Genomic DNA, 18,263 nt, shown 5'->3' on the forward strand with positions numbered 1-18,263 from the left:
ACAAGTACAGCCTTCACTGAGTATCCACAGTGAATTGATTCCATGACCACCCCCCCACCCCCTTTGTATACCAAACTCTGCACATGTTCAAGGTCAGGTGTAAATGATGTAGTGTTTGCATATAACGTATGCACATCCTCCTGTGTGCTTTAAACCATCTCGAGGTTCCTTATAACATTTAATACAATGCGAACATTACATAGCGGTTTACACTGTGCTGTTTAGAGAATAATGACAAGAAAAAAGTCTCTACACATTCAGCCCAGATGCACTTATTTTCAACCATGTTCAATCCAAGACCTACAGCCTCAGAGCCCAGATGAGAGACGCAGTAGCACAGAAGTGTGAGCAGAGGCAGAAGTGAACAGAGACATCAGTTACAGAAGACGACAAAGAACCAGGGACAGCAGCCTTGAGTATTAAAAGCACCATGGCCCTGACATTTGCTTAGTGTTGGCACAAAGAGACCTACACCCCTGGGACCACTAAGGGCATTTCTGAGAGACAAATAAGACTACCAAATGCAACTGGTAAATTTCATTCAGTGCCTAGGGTTCAGTAATGCAGGGAATTGTGTCTCTATTAAGTTTTCCATGGAACATTCCAATGTTTCATCTTACCTCAAAACAATAAGCTTCAGAAATCAGGGGACTGAACTAATAGGAAAGGCATAATTGCCCAACATTTTGTATAATTAAACTCTTCATTTCCTATAACTTGTATTTACTGAATTTAAAAAATGCTAGAACTGTGGCTCAGTGGTTTAGTGTCCTTGGGTTCTACTCCTGGTACGAAAGGGGGCAGGGGTAAGAAGAGAGGTACAAAACAGAAGTACCTTGTTCTTTTGCTGAATAAAATTTTGGGATGGGGAGTTTTAAAAAATGTGGATTGTAGTAGACACAGTGGCACAACCTCTAATCCCACCAACTCAGGATGGTGGAATGTGATGGACATTATTATACAAAGCACATGTATGAAGACACAAATTGGTGTCAACATACTTTATATAAAACCAGAGATATGAAAAATTGTGCTGTATGCATGTAATAAGAATTGTAATGCATTCTGCTGTCACTTATTTTTTTTTTAAATCAATTAAAAAAAACCTGAAGCCTTTGGGACAGAAGACCGTCATTTTTTTCTGTTTTTGATACCAAAATAGTAAACATTCACTTTCCTCTTTCTCAAAACTGTGTCCTCATTATTACATTAGCATCAGGGATGAGAACAGAGCATTTGGCAACATGTGGTGTAGTGGTGTAGGACAACTGAGCTCAAAACAGAACCTTTAGAGGGTCTACACTCAGACAGTCTTCCCTAGTGAGTGGCAGCACATGCCTGCAAACCCAGCAACGCCGGAGGCTGAGGCAGGAGAAGCACAAGTGGGAGGCCAGCCTCAGCAAGTTAGCAAGATCCTGTCTCAAAATAAGATTAGAAGGAGGTGGAGATGTAGCTCCGTAGAAGAGCACCACTGCGTTCAGACCCCAGTACCAAAAAAGAAACCCAACATGGTGGCACATAGTTTGTGATGCAAAGAGAATATCACATTTCTTTCTCTTCAAATGACCAGAGGTTCAGACTTAGTCTCTCTACATGCAGTTTCCCATTGTCCCAATAGTTTTGATTTCTGCTTTGTCTTAGATCATATGAAACTTCTTTCCTTCTGTTTTTCTTTTCCTTTTCATATTGCATTTTTGTTTTGTTTTTGTTTTGGTTCTGGGGATTGAATCCAGGTGCACTACACCACAGAGCTATATCTCCTTTTCATTTATATATTTTCAGTTTGAGACAGGGTCTCACTAAGTGGATTAGGGTGTCACTAAATTACTGAAGCTGCCCTGGAACTTGTGATCCTCCTGCCTCAGCCTCCTGGGTAGCTGGGATTACAGGTGCAGGTCACCAAACCTGGAAACACACAATAGTTTTCATACGCTGGACTCTCTTCTGATCTATTTCTTTCCCGGGACTCCACTCCAAAGTGGCACGCTGTCACGTGTACAAGATACACATGACAATCAAGCCTCATCTCAGATTTAGCATTTTCCATCTCTTACTTGCCAATGTTCTCAAAAAGTATATGTGGCTTTTAGCATTGCTTACATTTAAAGTGAGCATGGTGGTCCATGTCTGTAATCCAGCTATTTAAGAGGCTACAGCAGGATGATCATGAGTTTGAGATGAGTATGGAAAACAAAGTGAGATCTTGTCTCCGCATAAGAAAGGGCAAGGAGCCAGATATGGTGGCCTATGATTGTAATCCCAGCAGTTTAGGGGGCTGAGGCAAAGGATCACAAGTTCAAAGCCAGCCTCAGCAACCTAACAAGGACATAAGCAGCTTAGTGAGATCTTGCCTCAATAAAAATAGAAAAAATCTGGGGATGTGGCTCAGTGGTTAAGTACCCTGAGTTCAAACACCAGTACCAAAAAAGATGAAGAATCGAAAGGAGAAAGAGGGGTAAAAGGAGAATAAGGAGGAGGAGGAGGAGAGAAAGAAAAGAAAAACAGCTAAGGGAAAATGGACAACCCTGACCTAAGACAGAGTCCACCCACAAGCTGCCTATTCCCTCTACTGGGCACAATGACATCTGGCTCCAGAACCCAGCAGTAGAAAGTTACTTGATAGGAAAGGGGATACCCTGGGACAAGCCTGCCCTCTACTGGGTCATTTGACATTGATTTCCAGGTGGCTCTTGCTTCAGATTACACTTTTCTGTGATTGGCGCTGACTGTGGAGAGCAGCCATGAAAATTAATTCAAAACCAATCTTCCCCAAACCCAAAAGTGATTTCCTGTTTGTTTGTTTTTCTTACTGGACGGTGTGTAGGGCCTGGTGGTGCACCTGGGTAGAGGCATCTTGGCGGGCCCTGGGGAGATGAAACTAGAAAACTGGACCCCGACTGTTGGTGAATCTAGCTGTCCTGCTGGGTGTTGTTTCTTCCTGGACTAGAGCTCCTGTGACCCCTGGTTCCGAGCCTCAACTCCCCAACTCCCCCAAGGCCAGTCTTACTACCCTTGCCACTGCAGGTTTATCCCGTGCCCAGGAGAAGTTTTACTCCTCTGTGTGGTGCAAAAGGGCAACCTTGTGTCAAGTTGCCCAGGGCCACCTCCAGGGTCTGCCAAGCTGCCCATGGTCACTCAAGTGCAAGCCAGTCTTTCTCACCTTGGTGGCAATGATTCCTCTGATGGTGTCTCTGTTTCTTGTTAATTCCCTCTGGGGAGCATGGTCCCCTCAACAGCCTTCTGGAAATGAAAACAGAGCTCAGGCCATGTTCCAAGCCTGCCCAAGCCTGCCAACTGCCACTTAGCAAGCCCTGCCTGGGGCCACCTCTCCAGCCCCAGCTCCCTGCTCTCCCCTAGTTCCAGGTGATGAGTGGTCTCCTATGTGCCTTCTGTGGGAACCTCCCAGCCAGACACTCTGGTCATCCCCCGACACCTTTTCTCACTCCAGTGGCTTGGGTCATAAGATTATCTCGAGAGTCCTGACAAGGTATCAGACTGAAAGACTGTAGGACAGAAAAAACAGGACTCTTTGAATTTGAAAAAGGCCTTGGACAATCCAAAGCTCTGGAAAAGACCCAGGAAGACCCCTGAGGAGGAAAGTTGAACTGTGTCCTGGTTGGGATGGCACATCCCTGGGTTATGGAAACCCAGCTAAAACCAGTCATTGTCAGAGGACCTCAGCAGCCAGAGAGGGCTTCTGAAACTGCATTTTGTCAATGGTTCTCTAGGATTGAAAACATACTAATTATCAGAATACACACACACAGAGAGAGAGAGAGAGAGAGAGAGAGAGAGAGAGAGAGAGATCCATTTGATGCATTAACCCACTGATTGGATTAGATCTCTCATGATCTGATCATTTCACCTCCTGCATTAACACAGAGGCTTTTGGAGGACACCTCATATTCAAACCATATCAGAGACACTTGCCTTTGACACATATCTTCTGCTCCCCAACTTCCCAAAGAGCTCTCAGTTCCCACCCTCAGTGGATAATGGAGACTGGACTCTCATATGTAACCATACAATGGGACCCCAACTGGGTGACTCTCCTGAGGAGAGCAATGGAGTTCCTCTTTGGGAAGTTCCTTCAGGGGAGGAATAAGGCCCTGTCATTTGTCTATGTTCCCTGAATTCTTTTCACCTTTAATCAGCAGGGCCACCTCAGGAAGAAGGCCAGGAAGGTTTTTGAAAGTCTATATTTGTTAAATTCATAATTTTGATCTGATACACCTAGGTTAATATGTTTTTCTGATTACATTCTGCTTTGTTCTAAGGCCAATTCACAAGGGTTAATTCTCAGTCTAATAGGTTTTTAACAAATAACCTACAAGGCTTTTGTCTGTCTGTTTTGTGTAGGTGCACCAGTGTACTGTCCGTCAACATGTATTGCTGTGTCTACATATATTTGATACTAAAAATTGACATATGAGCTCATAAATTAAAATTTTAAAAATGGATCCAAATACTGTTGCTTCATATGATTTAAAACGTTCAATTGAAATTGGGTAAATAAATAAAGGTAAAAATGTCTTTAAAGTTACTAATGCAACTTAAACAAGTTACAGATTTGTTTCTAGGTGGTCAAACAGTTGTTAATAAAAAGTTAATGTCTATAAAGTGTCTAATATCCATTGTCTCTAGGATTTTGCTTCAATTGGAAATAATTACAAATGCTATTCAATGCACTTGTTTTATACCTTTTTAAAAAAATGTAAATTAGATCTGACCTATATGAAATTAATCATGGATGTGTTGTTAGAGACATCTCATTGGTTTACAAAGTTTAAATATTAACTGTTAAATATAATATCAAGTAATCTTAATTCCTTAAATTCCATAAGGTAAAATATTTTTATGCACTGTTGGTGTTTTCATATATTGGTAAATTTAAAAAATTTAAAATTACTCTACGTTATCACAAAAACAAGGTTACTAAAAGTTAAAACTCCCAGCGGGTATAATTCTATATACAAAAAGTCAAGAGGTTTCAACTGCATTTCAATTAGAGTACTGTAAATACATTTCCTGTTATTAAAATGGAGTAATTTGTCTAAAGTCAGAAATTGATAAGGGTTATTTCAAGGTATAAACAAAAAGAGGGATCCATGGAGTAAAAATTATTATAAGGTTCTAAATATAAAAAATATATTTAGTAAAATAAACATGTTTCCAGGTCAGAAAGTCTTTATGTGGTAAAATATAATTATAATACATCTAAGTAAACAATAGGGTCTAAGTAAGTAATATAAATATCTATAAATAAAGGTTAAATATTACAATGTTTCTTTATAACTAAGTTGTTTATATATGTAACACAAATAGTTAAAAGGATTCAAGGTTATTCCCTAAGAGCAAATATTAATGTGCTGATATAAACCAAAGTTTGATTTACATATAAAATGACAAACACTTCTTAAAATATTAATTACATGGTGTCTGTTAAGTTTTATTCTCTAGAGCAACTAACTGGACAAATGAAGGTTTGGACATCTCTGCTGAAACAGCAACTGTTATTTTAGAGTATTGTTCCACCTTACAGAGTATAAAACTTGGTTAATATAAAAACATCAATAAAATTGTAGTACACTGCTCTTCTTTTCATATTCAACATGCTCCCTTACATTGGCTAGACCCCCAAAATCTCCCTTTTGTGGTTTTTTTTGGCTTAAATATGAGGCATCACTGAAGGTGGTGTGCTACTCTGACCATCTCCCTCTTAGAGAGCAGAGTGTCTGATGATGGCCAGCAATAAAGGCTTAGTTGGAATGGCAATGTGTGGTCTGAGAGTTATTTGAGGGTCTCGGTATTGGTATAACATTCATCCAGAGGAATTTTGCAGTCTGAGGCTATTATTCTCCTTTTAGTTATGGCACTTGCTCCCCGGTGCAATGTAATCTCTTGAAAGTTTTTAATGCTCTATGGCCAGGTACTAAGGTGCACACTTACAATCCCAGTAAATTCGGAGGCTGAGGCAAGAGGATGGGAGATTCCAAGCCTGCCTGGGCAATATAGTCAGACCTTGTCTCAAATAGATATATAAAAATTTTGGGGGGGTGTAACTCAGTAGTAAAGTGCCCCAAGTACAGAATCCCTGGTACTACACACACACACACACACACACACACACACACACAGTCCAGCAGCCTCATGCATGCCAAGTGATTGTCATCAGATTTAGACAACTCAAGGGAGCCAATACTGACCATGTAATAGCTTAGAATATTCCGTGGCCACAGTATCCCAGCTGATGATGCTACTGTGAAAGACTGCAGGATCAAAATGGAACTATTTGTACCAAAACCTCACAAAAGTGGAGGGCAGAAAAAGGTCCTTGAGCTTGATAGTTTGATAATAGACTTACAGGAGGACTGACAAAACCACAACATTACACACAAAAAAAAAAATGCTTCTAAACTCCTTACTCTCCAAACAAGATCATAGGATTTTTATCATTGTCTCTCAAGAGATTAATAAAACACAGAATGGGACCTGCAAATTCCAAGAAATTCCAGGAGAGCCTTTCTTCTGCACTGCTGATGAGTCTATTATGGTTTCTTCTCAAGCACATTTTGAAATTGGTGGCCAAATGTTTCCAAAGACAATTAAAGAGTAATGGCTTCCACGTGGAATGTTCCAGTTGAACATCTCTCAAACAGCTGCTCTTTAAGAAGTACATTTTAAGCCAGGTGAGGTGGTCCATGCCTGTAATTCCAGATTCTCAGGAGCCTGAGGCAGGAGGATGGCAAGATTCAGGCCAGACTTGGCCATTTGGTAAGCCTGTTTGAAAATAATACAAAGAGAACTGGGCAGGTAGCTTAGTGGTAGAGTGCCCCTGGTTCAATGCTCAGTACTGGAGGAAGGGAGAGTAAGTTTTTAGGCTTTGAGTTGTTTTTATCATGTTCTCTGATTACATGGGAAAAGGAAAACTGAATCATCTCTGTTAAAAGTTGAAGTATTATTTCATAGGACATAACTTTCCTTATTCACTTTAAATATCTTTCAGGACTCTGGTTAAATGACTTATCTTTTATAATGATCTAGGACCCCAAGTTTCATGAAGTGCTTTAAACCTTTTGAGATTATTTAGTAACTTCTCTAGGATCAAAGTCTACATTGTCACTTGACCTTGAGCTAACATTGGGATGTTCTAGAGAATTCCATAGTTGCTCAAGGGATTTCTAGAAGAGAGACATTAAGGCAATTATCCTAATTTGATATGATGGGAAGTCCTGTCAAATATGATATAATTTTTCAAGTTATATTTATTTGGATATTTTATTAATACTTGCTTTAAAATGGCAAAAATTCATAAAAAACTCATATGTTTTCAGACATAATTCTGGACTCTATATTAAAAGGTATGCCAATCAAATCACCTTGTTAATATCTGGTTATAGTAAATTCCCAACAGATTTTTAACCATGTTAAAAATCTAAATTTTTATCATCAAGAGCTATCATTTGTTTTTTTTCCCCTGAATATAACTAAAATCAGATTAATTGATTAAAAAGAAAAATCCTCTAACAAGTTTACTTGAATACAGGTCTCTCATCTATCTATCTATCTATCTATCTATGTATTTATTTATTCATTTCCTTTTTTATTGTTGCTAGATATCAAACCCAGGGCCTCATGCATGCTAGGCAAATGCTCTTCCTTTTCAAAATTGTAATTCAAAACAGATTGTGGTGGTGAACACTTGTAATCCCATCTGCTGTCTGGCGAACTGATAAATACAATCAATAAGTGTGTCAGTTACCGGTTATGGATTAGTAAAATAATATAGATGATGGAACAAAATTTTGAAAAGTGAGATAAGACAATTATAAAGCAAGAACTGTCATAGACAGGCCTGAGACTCCATTTTGCTGCCTCCTATGAACAACTGTTACAAGAGCTGTTTCTGAGAAACTGAAATGACAGTTGTTTTCTTATTTAAAAAAAAAAAAATGCCATTCTGTACTTTGTACCCCACAGATTGTACCCTACTCAGGAGGCAGTGGTGGTCGTGAAGAGCTACATCCTGGGCTTGAATGCTATTGTGGGTCTACATGACTTTGAAGTACATTCTCGCCCCACCGACCCCCACCCAAATTCAGGATGTGACTGTCTACCTCCTGCTGGAACCCAGGACCATGCTCAACTGAACTGCAAAGCGAATGTGCTGGCTTGCTGACTGGAAAATTCTGGTCCTGCCTAGAGCCCAGAGGCCCCACTTATTAATGTTTTAATTTCTATAATTGGCTAGCTTACATGACACTAAGAAAGTCACTGAGTTGTGGATTTAGTGCTTATATTGTTTTTGGATGGACTAGGAAGCTGCTGTCCTCTCACAGAGCTTGAGTCTCTGTGGTGGGTGACAGTCCCTAGTCAGGTAAGTAAAGGTCTCCTTTGATTTGAAATTCAGACTTAGAGTGCTTTCTGGAGGGACTCCCCATAACACTATCTACTTAGCAGGTTAAGGCAGAAGGATCTCAAATTCAAGGCCTGTCTCAGTAATTTAGTGAGAACCTGTCTCAAAACAATTTTTTTTTAAAAAACATGGGCTGGGAATGTAGCTCAGTGGTGTAGTCCCCCTGGGTTCAAACCTTGGTACCGAAACTGAATAAATGAATAATTTAATTAACTAAGTAATGAATTAAAAAAAATGAAAAAAGCTGAGGATGTAGCTCAGTGGTAAAGCTCTCCTGGGTTCAATCCCCAATGCCAAAATATAAAAAATAAAAATAAATAAATTCTAGGCCTAAATATTTTTTAAAAATGAACAGCTGTACTAATAACATTTCTCCAAAGTCTAACTCTTCCTAGAATAATAAAGGCTGGAGCTTGGAGATGAGATACCCAAGGCCTAATGAACAGGCAAAATTGAATTTAACAGTGTCTTCCTGGTGGAGGGACACTGAGAGCTACTCCCTCCAAACCCACCTTGTTCAAATGTGGCTCAATGAGTTTCAACATTGATTCCTACACATCTATTAATTCCCTCTAATGGGGGACTGGACCAACCAGGAAGACTTCATCCTGGCACGGAGAGAGAATCAAACCCTAACAATTGTGTGATGCATCCAGAGGAAAAAAAAATCTTCATTCCAAGGGGGAAACATAATGGTGCTCAAATCACCAGGCAGGAACTGTGTCAAACCCTGATGAAGGGGAAGCAGGGTTCTGGGAAGGGAGGGTCCCTGGGCAGTCCTGCCTGATGGTAGGAACTATCACAAACCAGTCAGCCACAACCTCAGCTGTGCATAAAACCTACCCCAACCTGTACCCCCATGTGATGTAGGAGGACACCTGGCCAGTCGCTGCCTGTTGTCCTTGAACTGAGGCCACCCTTGGTACTGAATCTGTGGAGCCAGTGAGAATTGATTCAAAGCTGCCTTTGACACCCTGTCTCCCTTTGCCTCCTGGATGGGGCTCTGACTCATCTTTCTTTGGGTGTCCTGCATTCCTGCCCTATTATGTCTGACTACCCTTGTTCTTTGGAGAGCTACTGTCTGTTGTGACTCAGGTTGACAGTAACATCTACCTGCCTCCTGCACCAAGTCAAGGGTGGTAAGAGAAGGCAGGGCTGTGGCGTGAAGTCACCCTTTCAGCTGGTGACACACAGACAAATGGCAGAGAGATTTAGAATTCAATTGAGAGACTAGATTTCAATTGTTGTGGAGCCTAAAAAGCAATGAGGTCTTTGAAATAGCCTTAGTCCTACTTCACTGCACACATAGGAGATTAAATGTGGGTCATTTGTGGTAAGTTATTAGGTGAAACAGAAACCAAAGATCATCTCAGCCAACTGTAAGAATCCAACTGTGATGTGAGCAAGGATGTTTTCCAACAAGATACCCAAGAAGACCATCACGGTTTAGATGCTGTGTCTCCCAAGAGCTCACCTGTGACACAATGGTTTTGGAGGAGACATGATTAGTTTATAGCCTTAATCTTGTCAGTAACTTAATTCCTAATGGGATTAACTGAGTGATAACAGGGGGCAGGTGGGGTGTGGCTGGAGGAAGCTGATCATTGGGGATGGGAATATGATGTGTATATTTTGTATCTGGCAAGGGACCATCTCTCTTCCTCTCTGTTCTCTAATAATGTGAGCACCTTCCCTCTGCCACAATCTCCCACCATAATGGTCAGCCTCACCTTGAAGGTGAGGGCCCAAGAAATGGAATCTGCTGTGTGTGCATTGAGACCTCTGAAACCATGAGTCCCCAAATAAACTTTACCTCCTCTGTAGTTGTTGGGGTTGGGTGTTGTAGTGAGAGCGCGAAAAAGCTGACTAACACAAAGACAGAACAACAAGGCAGAAATGCAATTCTGTATCTGCCACCAATCAAACCATTCCTTCTACATCTTCCCTGTAAGTCCTCCCCTCACATGGCTCATCAGCCAAGCACTCCCTCTCTTTCCGTCTCTCCTTCCTCAATTCCTGAATTACTTTTTACTCAGATGCTTCAAATTTTCCTTTGCCTGTGAACTTCTCACAGCCTAAAGAGCCCTGGAAACTGCCTGGAACAAAGGTGGCCTGGGAGATGTGCCCTCGGGTCCCTGATTCTGCAGGAAGACTCTCCAGTGGGTGGCCTCCCTGATGTCAGGAACACCTGCTGTCCAACCCTTTGTCTTTCTCTCCCATTCCCAAGTTGCCCACAGTTTCCACCCTTGGTGGATTTCGGACTTTTCCAAGTCTGATGGGGCATATAGGCTCATGCCTATAATCACAGCAACTCAGGAGACTGAGGCAGGAGATTGGCAAATTTGAGGCCAGCTTCAGCAACTTAGTGAGGACCTAAGCAATTTAGTGAGACACTATCTCCAAATAAAAGCAAAAAATAAAAAGGGCAGGGATGTGGTTCAGTGGTTGAGAACCAATGGGTTCAATCCCCAGTACAGACAGACAAACAGGAGAAGTCTTGCCCTAAGTCTAGAAGACTGATTCCACCCTCCTTGTCTGCTCTTCCTCTCTGAGTGTGCCCAGATTTGCTGCAAGGTAACTCGACACTTGTGTGACTGTTGTCAACATGGTTCCCATTCTGTGGTCTTCGTGGCTGACACTACTGTCTTCCAAAAGCTGTTTTTACTATGGAATTTTTGGAAAAAAAAAATTCAAATAATTTTGTTATGGCCAAAGACCCCTTTGAAAGCTATTTTCAGGTGTTGTTTTTTCTTAGGGACTCAGTGCTTTTCTGTCTCACGGGAGGAACAGAAGTTTCACATATGGACAAAATTGAGTCCCTGGTGTGGAGTGCATGGAAGGACGCATCCCTGACTGTCACACTCTCCCAGATTCTGCGCACTTTCATGAGATTGGATTCAATCAATCAATCTGGAGGAAGAAATCCGATAAGGATTAAATGGGTGGAGACTGGAGAACCTGATCAGATACTGCTTTCTGATTGGATGCCAGCCAATCAGATGGAGGTGGGGGCGTGGTCAGAGAGGTTCATAAAAGCTTCTGTGGAGCCAGAAGAGAAACACAAGAGTCCTGGAGCCCAAGGAGAACCAGCCTGGCCTGCTGAGGCTCCGAGAACCCTGCACACCTGGACAGATCAGGTAAGTCCCTCACTACCCTGAGCACCACCCTGTTCCCGCCTCACCTGTGCGGGTTCAGAAACAATTTTTTTCCCTGTCTTTTCTCATGAACCAATTTAGAACGTCGATTTTGCCTCTCAGTGTAGTTTTACCTTGATCCTGAACACTAGGATTTCCACTTTGGTTTATGTCACTTTCAATTTCCTTTCTTTCTTTCTTTCTTTGGTATGGGCTATTGAACCCAGGGGCACTCAAACACTGAGCCACATCCGCATCCCTGTTTTGTGCTGTATTTAAAGACAGGGTCTCACTGAGTTACTTTGTGCCTGTTCTTGCTGAGGCTGACTTTGATCGCATGATCCCCCTGTCTCAGTCTCCGGAGACCCTGGGATTACAGGCTTGTGCACGCACACCCCACACTTTTTCTTTTTCTCAATTGTTGTTTTCTAAAGTTTAATAGACAATATAGTTTATTTATCCAATTATTTATTTGGTGGTATGGTGACTGAACCAGGGCCTTGTGCATGGGAGGCAAGCACTCTATCAACAGAGGTATGTCCCCAGCCCAACATTGAATAATTTTTACCTGCTGCTGAGGATCAAGCCCACTGCCTCACATGTCCTAGGAAAGTGCTCTTCCACTGAGCTCCTGGAAAAGCCAATTTAAAATTACTTAACCAAGGAAGTGGGTTGCAATCCTATTTCATTATAATTGATTGGAATTCTATTTTCTGATAATAACAATATTTATTTTGTGTGCCCTTAAAATTATACTGTTTTGCTGGGCGTTGTGGCACACACCTGTAATCCCAACACCTCCAGAGTTTGAGGAGGAAGAGAATTAGAGTTCAAAGCCAGCCGCAGCAGCACCAGGTGCTAAACAAATCAGGGAGACCCTGTCTCCTACTAAAATGCAAAATATGGCTGGGGGCAGTGACTTACTGGTTGATTGTCCTAAATTCAATTGCCAATATCACCTCATCCCCCAAATTATACTTTAAGGCTTATGTAGTTTGTAATTTTATAATTTCTTTAAACAAATAAACCAAAAGCTTCAAACTATCTCATGCAACACTTCACAGACTCTGTTCTTCTGATCTGTTTGTTTTCTTGATCTCCCCCCTAAGGTAACAGAATCTCACATGTGTAACAGACATCCATGAGACTCTCTTGTAATTTCCAAGTGTTTTATAATATGGGCACATGCTTTATAATTGCCCATTTAATTTTTTGAAATTAAAAATAACATCACCCATGTGAGGGCTACTCCTTTCTGAGCCTCTGTATTTGTTGAAACTGAGGATCCTACTGCATTAAGTCACATGACACTCCAATTCCCATTTTATAAGGACAAAGTAATAAGCAAAGGCTTTCCCCATTAAGGTTGAGGTGAGTTTTAGACTCCCCAGTACCCCCTTCCCAGTGGCAGGCAATGGATGGGATAGTGGCCTTTTCTCTGGACCATTTTCCAGGGTCCTTCTTCTTTCAGACTCCCCAGGATGAGCATCCAGTCCCCACCCACCCTGCTGGAGCTGGCAGGGTGCAGCCTGCTGAGCGACAAGTCCAGGGCCATCCTGGATCTGGAGGACCTGCCCATAGAGCTCTTCCCACCACTCTTTGTGGAGGCCTTCAGCAGGGGACACACTGAGGTCCTGAAGAAAATGGTGCAGGCCTGGCCCTTCACCTGCCTGCCCCTGGGGGCCCTGATGAGGCAGTCACAGCTAGATATGCTTCGAGTGGCACTGGATGGGCTGGACATGCTGCTTGCCCAGCAGGATCGTCCCAGGTAAGGGGGACCCAGGTGGCCTGGGAGGGAGCACCCTCAGTGCAGGGAAGGGATGGGTATAGGCAGGGAGAGTGGGTGCTGAAGTGTGCTCCACAGGCTTCCTGTGCTGCCAGCAAGGAGGGGTGGAGAGGCCTTGGCCATGCTGAGCCCCATCTGGGAAAGGCTTCCAGATGTGGAGGTGCTTGTGGCAGCTGTGCTGACCCCTGAATGACGCTGTACCTGCCCCTCCCTCAGCTGGTACAGGTGGGGGCCAGGCTGGATTGGAGGGAAGTGGGTGGAGAAAAGTGAGACAGAAGGAAGAGGTGGAGCAGGGAACAGCAGCTGAGAGGGGAAGGAAGGGGCCTCAGGGCTGAGACTCTGCTGTGGTCCCCGCAGGAGGTGGAAACTGCAGGTGCTGGATTTGCGGATGGTTCCTCGGAACTTCTGGAGGACGTGGTCTGGAGCCGTGGTCGATGCCTGCTCACCAGAGGACATTAAGAAGAATCGAACATTGAAACTTGATCCAGCAATGGCAGCTAAGCTCCCCTTGAAGATATTCATAGACTTGTGCCTCACAGAGGGGCCCCTGGATGAATTCCTGACTCTTTTGTTCCTATTGGTCACACAGAGAAGGGACAGACTGCACTTGTGTTGCAATAGGCTGAAGATCTTTGGGAAACCAACCCGCCACACCAGGACGGTCCTGAGACTGTTGCAGCTGGACTCTGTCCAGAAGGTGGAAGTGCACTGCACCTGGGTGCCCTCCACCTTGGCTGCTTATGCTCCTTTCTTGGGCCAGATGAGGAACCTGAGGAAGCTGCTTGTCTCCGAGGTCTGCATGCCTGCCCACACCTCCCCAGAGGAGCAGGAGTGGCTGCTCTCCCAGCTCACCTCGCAGTTCCGCAGGATGGACTGCCTGAGGAAGTTCTGTGTGGATGCTGTCCTCCTCCTCGAGGGCCACCTGGAACAGGTGCTAGGGTGAGTAAGTGTGGTGATTTTACTCTGCAGAGCAGTAACAGGCAATCTGAAAGGGCACCTACTGTGTGCCAGCCACTGACACTCTCATGGTGAATAAGGCACTGGAAGGTAAATAACCCATCATCTGTTCCTGTTGTATCCTGAAGCTCCATCTCCTAACCTGTGTTAGAGCAAAGGGCTAAACCAGGGTTCATGGTCTGGGAAGTGACATCATGCTGGGAAGCCAGCTGATGAGGACAGAAGCTAGTGAGGTGGGTGTGAGTTTCCTTCCCTGGGAGCCCTGTCCAGCGACAGGGGTACAAAGCAGGGTAGAGGTGAGGACTTTGAAGGAGGGAAGCCCCCACACCTGTACCTGTTCAACAAGGAAGCCCTGTTGTCCTCCATCTGGGAGCAGAGGAGCCCACTTCTAATGCCCTCCTGGGGAAGGCAGGTCTGAGCTCCCGGTGATGACTCAGGGGTTGTGAGTGAAGAGCAGGGAGTGAGACCTTGCTGAGGGGACAGGGAGTGAGCCCTGCAGGGGCTAACCCCAGGGTGTTTTGACACATCTTTCCCGGATTTGTCTTTGGTACATGACTCTTCCCGACTTCCTGGGGCTAGATTTGTGGCTTTCTGCTTGTCATTGAGGGTGACATTCATACAGATGGAGGACCCACCTGGTCCACAAGTAGTGGGAAAGTTTCAGGTTGAAATGGAGTGACCTGAATGAGCAGATTCTACAAAATGTCAACCATGTTCAGATGGTCACAGTGACCTTGGGTTTGGGTCAATTTGTCTTCTCCCTCAGAACTAACTGCCTGGTTCCTCCTTAGGCACCTGAAGACCCCCCTGGAGTCCCTGTCGATAACCAAGTGCCCGCTCTCAGATTCCGACTGGAATTATCTCTCCCGCTGCCCAAACACCAGCCAGCTCAGACACCTGGATCTGAGATACATCAAACTGACCAATTTCAGTCCAGAGCCCCTCAAAATTCTGCTGGAGACTGTTGCAGCCACCCTGAACAGGTTGGACTTGGAAGCCTGTGAGATCACGGAATCCCAGATCCAAGCCATCCTGCCTGCCCTGAGCCGCTGTTCCCATCTCAGGACCCTGTGCTTATTCCGGAATGGCATCTCCATGTCGGTCCTCAAGGACCTGCTCTGTCACACTGCAAGGATGAGCCAGTTGAGCGTAGAGCTATACCCTGCCCCTCTGGAAAGCTACGATGCCCAGGGTGCCATCCACCCAGGGAGATGTTCCCAACTCTGTGCTGAGCTCACAGCACTATTGAAGGACTTTAGGCAGCCACAGGTCCTTATTTTCTATACTTTGCCTTGTCCTCAATGTGGCCACATTTTCCTCTACAACCAGGGCCTCAATCATTGTTTCTGTCCAACAGGTGCCTAGTTGGGTGTATATAAAAAGTTGCCCTCTATGCAATTGGATGTATAACCAGGATTTAGAGGGATCATGAAGGAAACTCAGAGCCCAGCATTTCAGACAGTGCCTGAAGTGTGGATGGGGAAATGAATCAGATGCTAGGGCTACATTGGAAGGAAGCCCCTGAAGATTGGACCTTCTGTATAGAGCCATATGTGTCTGTATAGAGTCATCACAAGGGGCCTGGGTTTTTAGAATGGGATTTAGGCTTCATGCACACATGAAGAAACTATTTTGTTTCATGGATAGTTCATAAATAAATAGTCTGAAATGAACGGAATCTCAAGATTAGTCCTCTGACATCTTCCATGATGGTTTTACCTAGTTTTCTGATTTTGACACTGGAATTCTCCAGGGGCTGATGGAGAAATACCACCAAGTACTTGGTGATCAATGAGGTTCATTCCCAGAAACTCAAAGCATCCAACTGAAATCAGGTCATTATCTGTGGCTACACTGTGGCATAATCCATGTAGGTTAACACAGGAGGCCTGTAGCATTCTAAGTGGACAGTAAAATTTCAAAACGTCCTTCTTAGGTGACCTCAGTGCCACCCAGACACTCAAGGTTCGCCTATCCTTGTGGGTCTCCACATAGACCTAGAAACTTGGCGTCTTGGTCTTTGGAAGCAATGAGAATAAAATAGGGTGTTTGGGCCTCACAAAACCTTGCCTGTCATCCTGCTACCAAGTCTTTTCCTGAAATAATGTAGTCATTGCCAGTGAAACCATCCAAATTAGCTTTCATCAAAATAAAAGAATTATATATGTAGATAACAGTTGCAAATGTTTCTAAACTAAACTTAATAAATTACCGCCTTCTGGTGGGGGAGAAAGCTGCACATAACTGACAGATCTTCCCCTAACACTTCCCATCTCTCCCTACCCAGGGACACAAGGTTATCAATTAGCGGATGATCAGAGGATGGGTAAGCATGACGTGGCTGTGGGCAAAAGGTTTGCCCTGCCTGTGCTGCCTGGTCCTAGATCAAGGTCCCCTAAATGACGACTCCTGCTGAGGACTCGGGCTTGTGGGATTATGCAGTGATGTTAGTCTTAGCTTCCCATCCAAGGAGAAGAAGGAGGTCCACCCAATCTTCTTTTGAGTTATCCTAAAGCTGCTTGTGTATGTGTTCTAATTTGGGCCTGAAGGCTTCTCTAAACACAGTGAACTAGAACCCAGTTGGATATGTAAGCAGACTGCAGCTCACTCTTGGAACATGTAGCAGAGTGCCACAGCCTGGCTGGGCACAAATCATGAGCCACTGAAGCAGGACAAACTTTATTTCTGAACTCCACCAGCACACTCCACACATACTCCCGGGATCTCCCCCAAATGCCTCGCGGCTCCTCCAGGAACCAGCAACTGGAAATGCCCTCCTTTTTCACTTCCCCAACCAATGGGAACTCTCCGGGAATCCCCACGAGAGCTCAAGCGGAACTCAACAGGAACTCGGCCAGAACTCAAAAGTCATCATCTTAATGCTTGCTAGAGTCACCTCTCAACCACTACTTCTGGCAAAAATGCCATGCATCACCCCAACTCGGCTGTGGCCCTCAAGATCTCCCCACTTCTGTTTAATTAAACAACAAGCAATGTGGCTTAGGGACCGTTCCTGTTAGACTCTCCAATACTACATATGGTCCTTACCCATCATCAGATGAGCTGACCTCAAGGCGTCAGCCTCCTGTCTTAGGTTGGTACCACTGCAATTGGATCATACCCGTCAATGATTACCAGTCCAGCATACAGCCATACTTGTGGATAGGACTTGGACCAGTAGGAGGGTGAGGTTCTTTGCATAACCTCTGTTGGCCCCCAAATTTGGCCTTTGCACCAGTGGGGGGGGTGAGGTTCTTTGCCTCACCTCTGTTGGCCCCCAAATTTTAGACCATCACTAGCAGAAGGGAGGAGGATACAAAATGCCACGACACCAAGCCAAATGACGGCTCTTTTTGGAAAAATTGTACCACCGATGACACTGTCTGCAAAGATACACCAGCACTACCACAATTCGCTGCAACAGATAGTTCACAATGCATACAAGTGATACATAGTCCAGACAAGTTCTGCAAGCAGTTCAAGGAGGAATCTATCAATATGTCCATTTCCTCCTAAAGTAAATCGACTCCTTGATTGAGCATTACTTGTTGAGTTATTATTCATTGATGCATCAGTTTATACAGTTTACTGTGATAGCTATCGAAGAAGCTGTAGTTTGGTTTTTTTATCTTTGTCTTCACTGGCACTGGGATAAAGATAGGAATTCTGGCAATGATGGCTAAAAAAAAAAATTATGTAACATTCCAACAGGTACTAAGAGAACAATTTTCTGAACAATTTACATTATCCTGAACAGAATTATTAAATATAATGAAAAGCAAAGGTGAAAGTAAACAAACAGATCTGTTAACCTCCTTTTTTGTTCACATATTAAAACAATCCTCAACAGCTGTTTACCCAATTTAAATTAATCCATATAAATCATGTGAATAAAAAAAAATATTTGGATCCATTTTTTCATGAGCGCTACTCATATATGATATATGACATACGCACATACAAACATACA

The 18,263-nt window shown here is 43.7% G+C and overlaps 1 protein-coding gene across 1 annotated transcript; it reads left to right on the forward strand.

Annotated features, from left to right (window-relative positions):
* The first annotated feature begins 13,031 nt into the window (after positions 1–13,031).
* LOC124103344 (PRAME family member 12-like) lies at positions 13,032–16,696 on the forward strand. The gene is made up of 4 exons (XM_058584188.1): positions 13,032–13,318; positions 13,694–14,275; positions 15,085–15,485; positions 16,581–16,696. The coding sequence occupies exons 1-4, from the start codon at positions 13,032–13,034 to the stop codon at positions 16,694–16,696; spliced, it is 1,386 nt and encodes a 461-aa protein (XP_058440171.1).
* Positions 16,697–18,263: the final 1,567 nt, after the last annotated feature.

This window comes from Marmota monax, unplaced genomic scaffold (assembly GCF_021218885.2).
Source record: "Marmota monax isolate L192 unplaced genomic scaffold, Marmota_monax_Labrador192_F-V1.1 WCK01_AAM20220418_F8-fsc01294, whole genome shotgun sequence".
Taxonomy (NCBI): Eukaryota; Metazoa; Chordata; class Mammalia; order Rodentia; family Sciuridae; genus Marmota; species Marmota monax.

Coding starts and splice junctions, on each gene's coding strand:
- LOC124103344 (XM_058584188.1), top strand. CDS start 13,032: ATGAGCATCCAGTCCCCACCCACCCTGCTGGAGCTGGCAGGGTGCAGC. Junction 13,319..13,693: donor GCCCAGCAGGATCGTCCCAG/GTAAGGGGGACC, acceptor TGGTCCCCGCAG/GAGGTGGAAACTGCAGGTGC. Junction 14,276..15,084: donor CACCTGGAACAGGTGCTAGG/GTGAGTAAGTGT, acceptor GTTCCTCCTTAG/GCACCTGAAGACCCCCCTGG.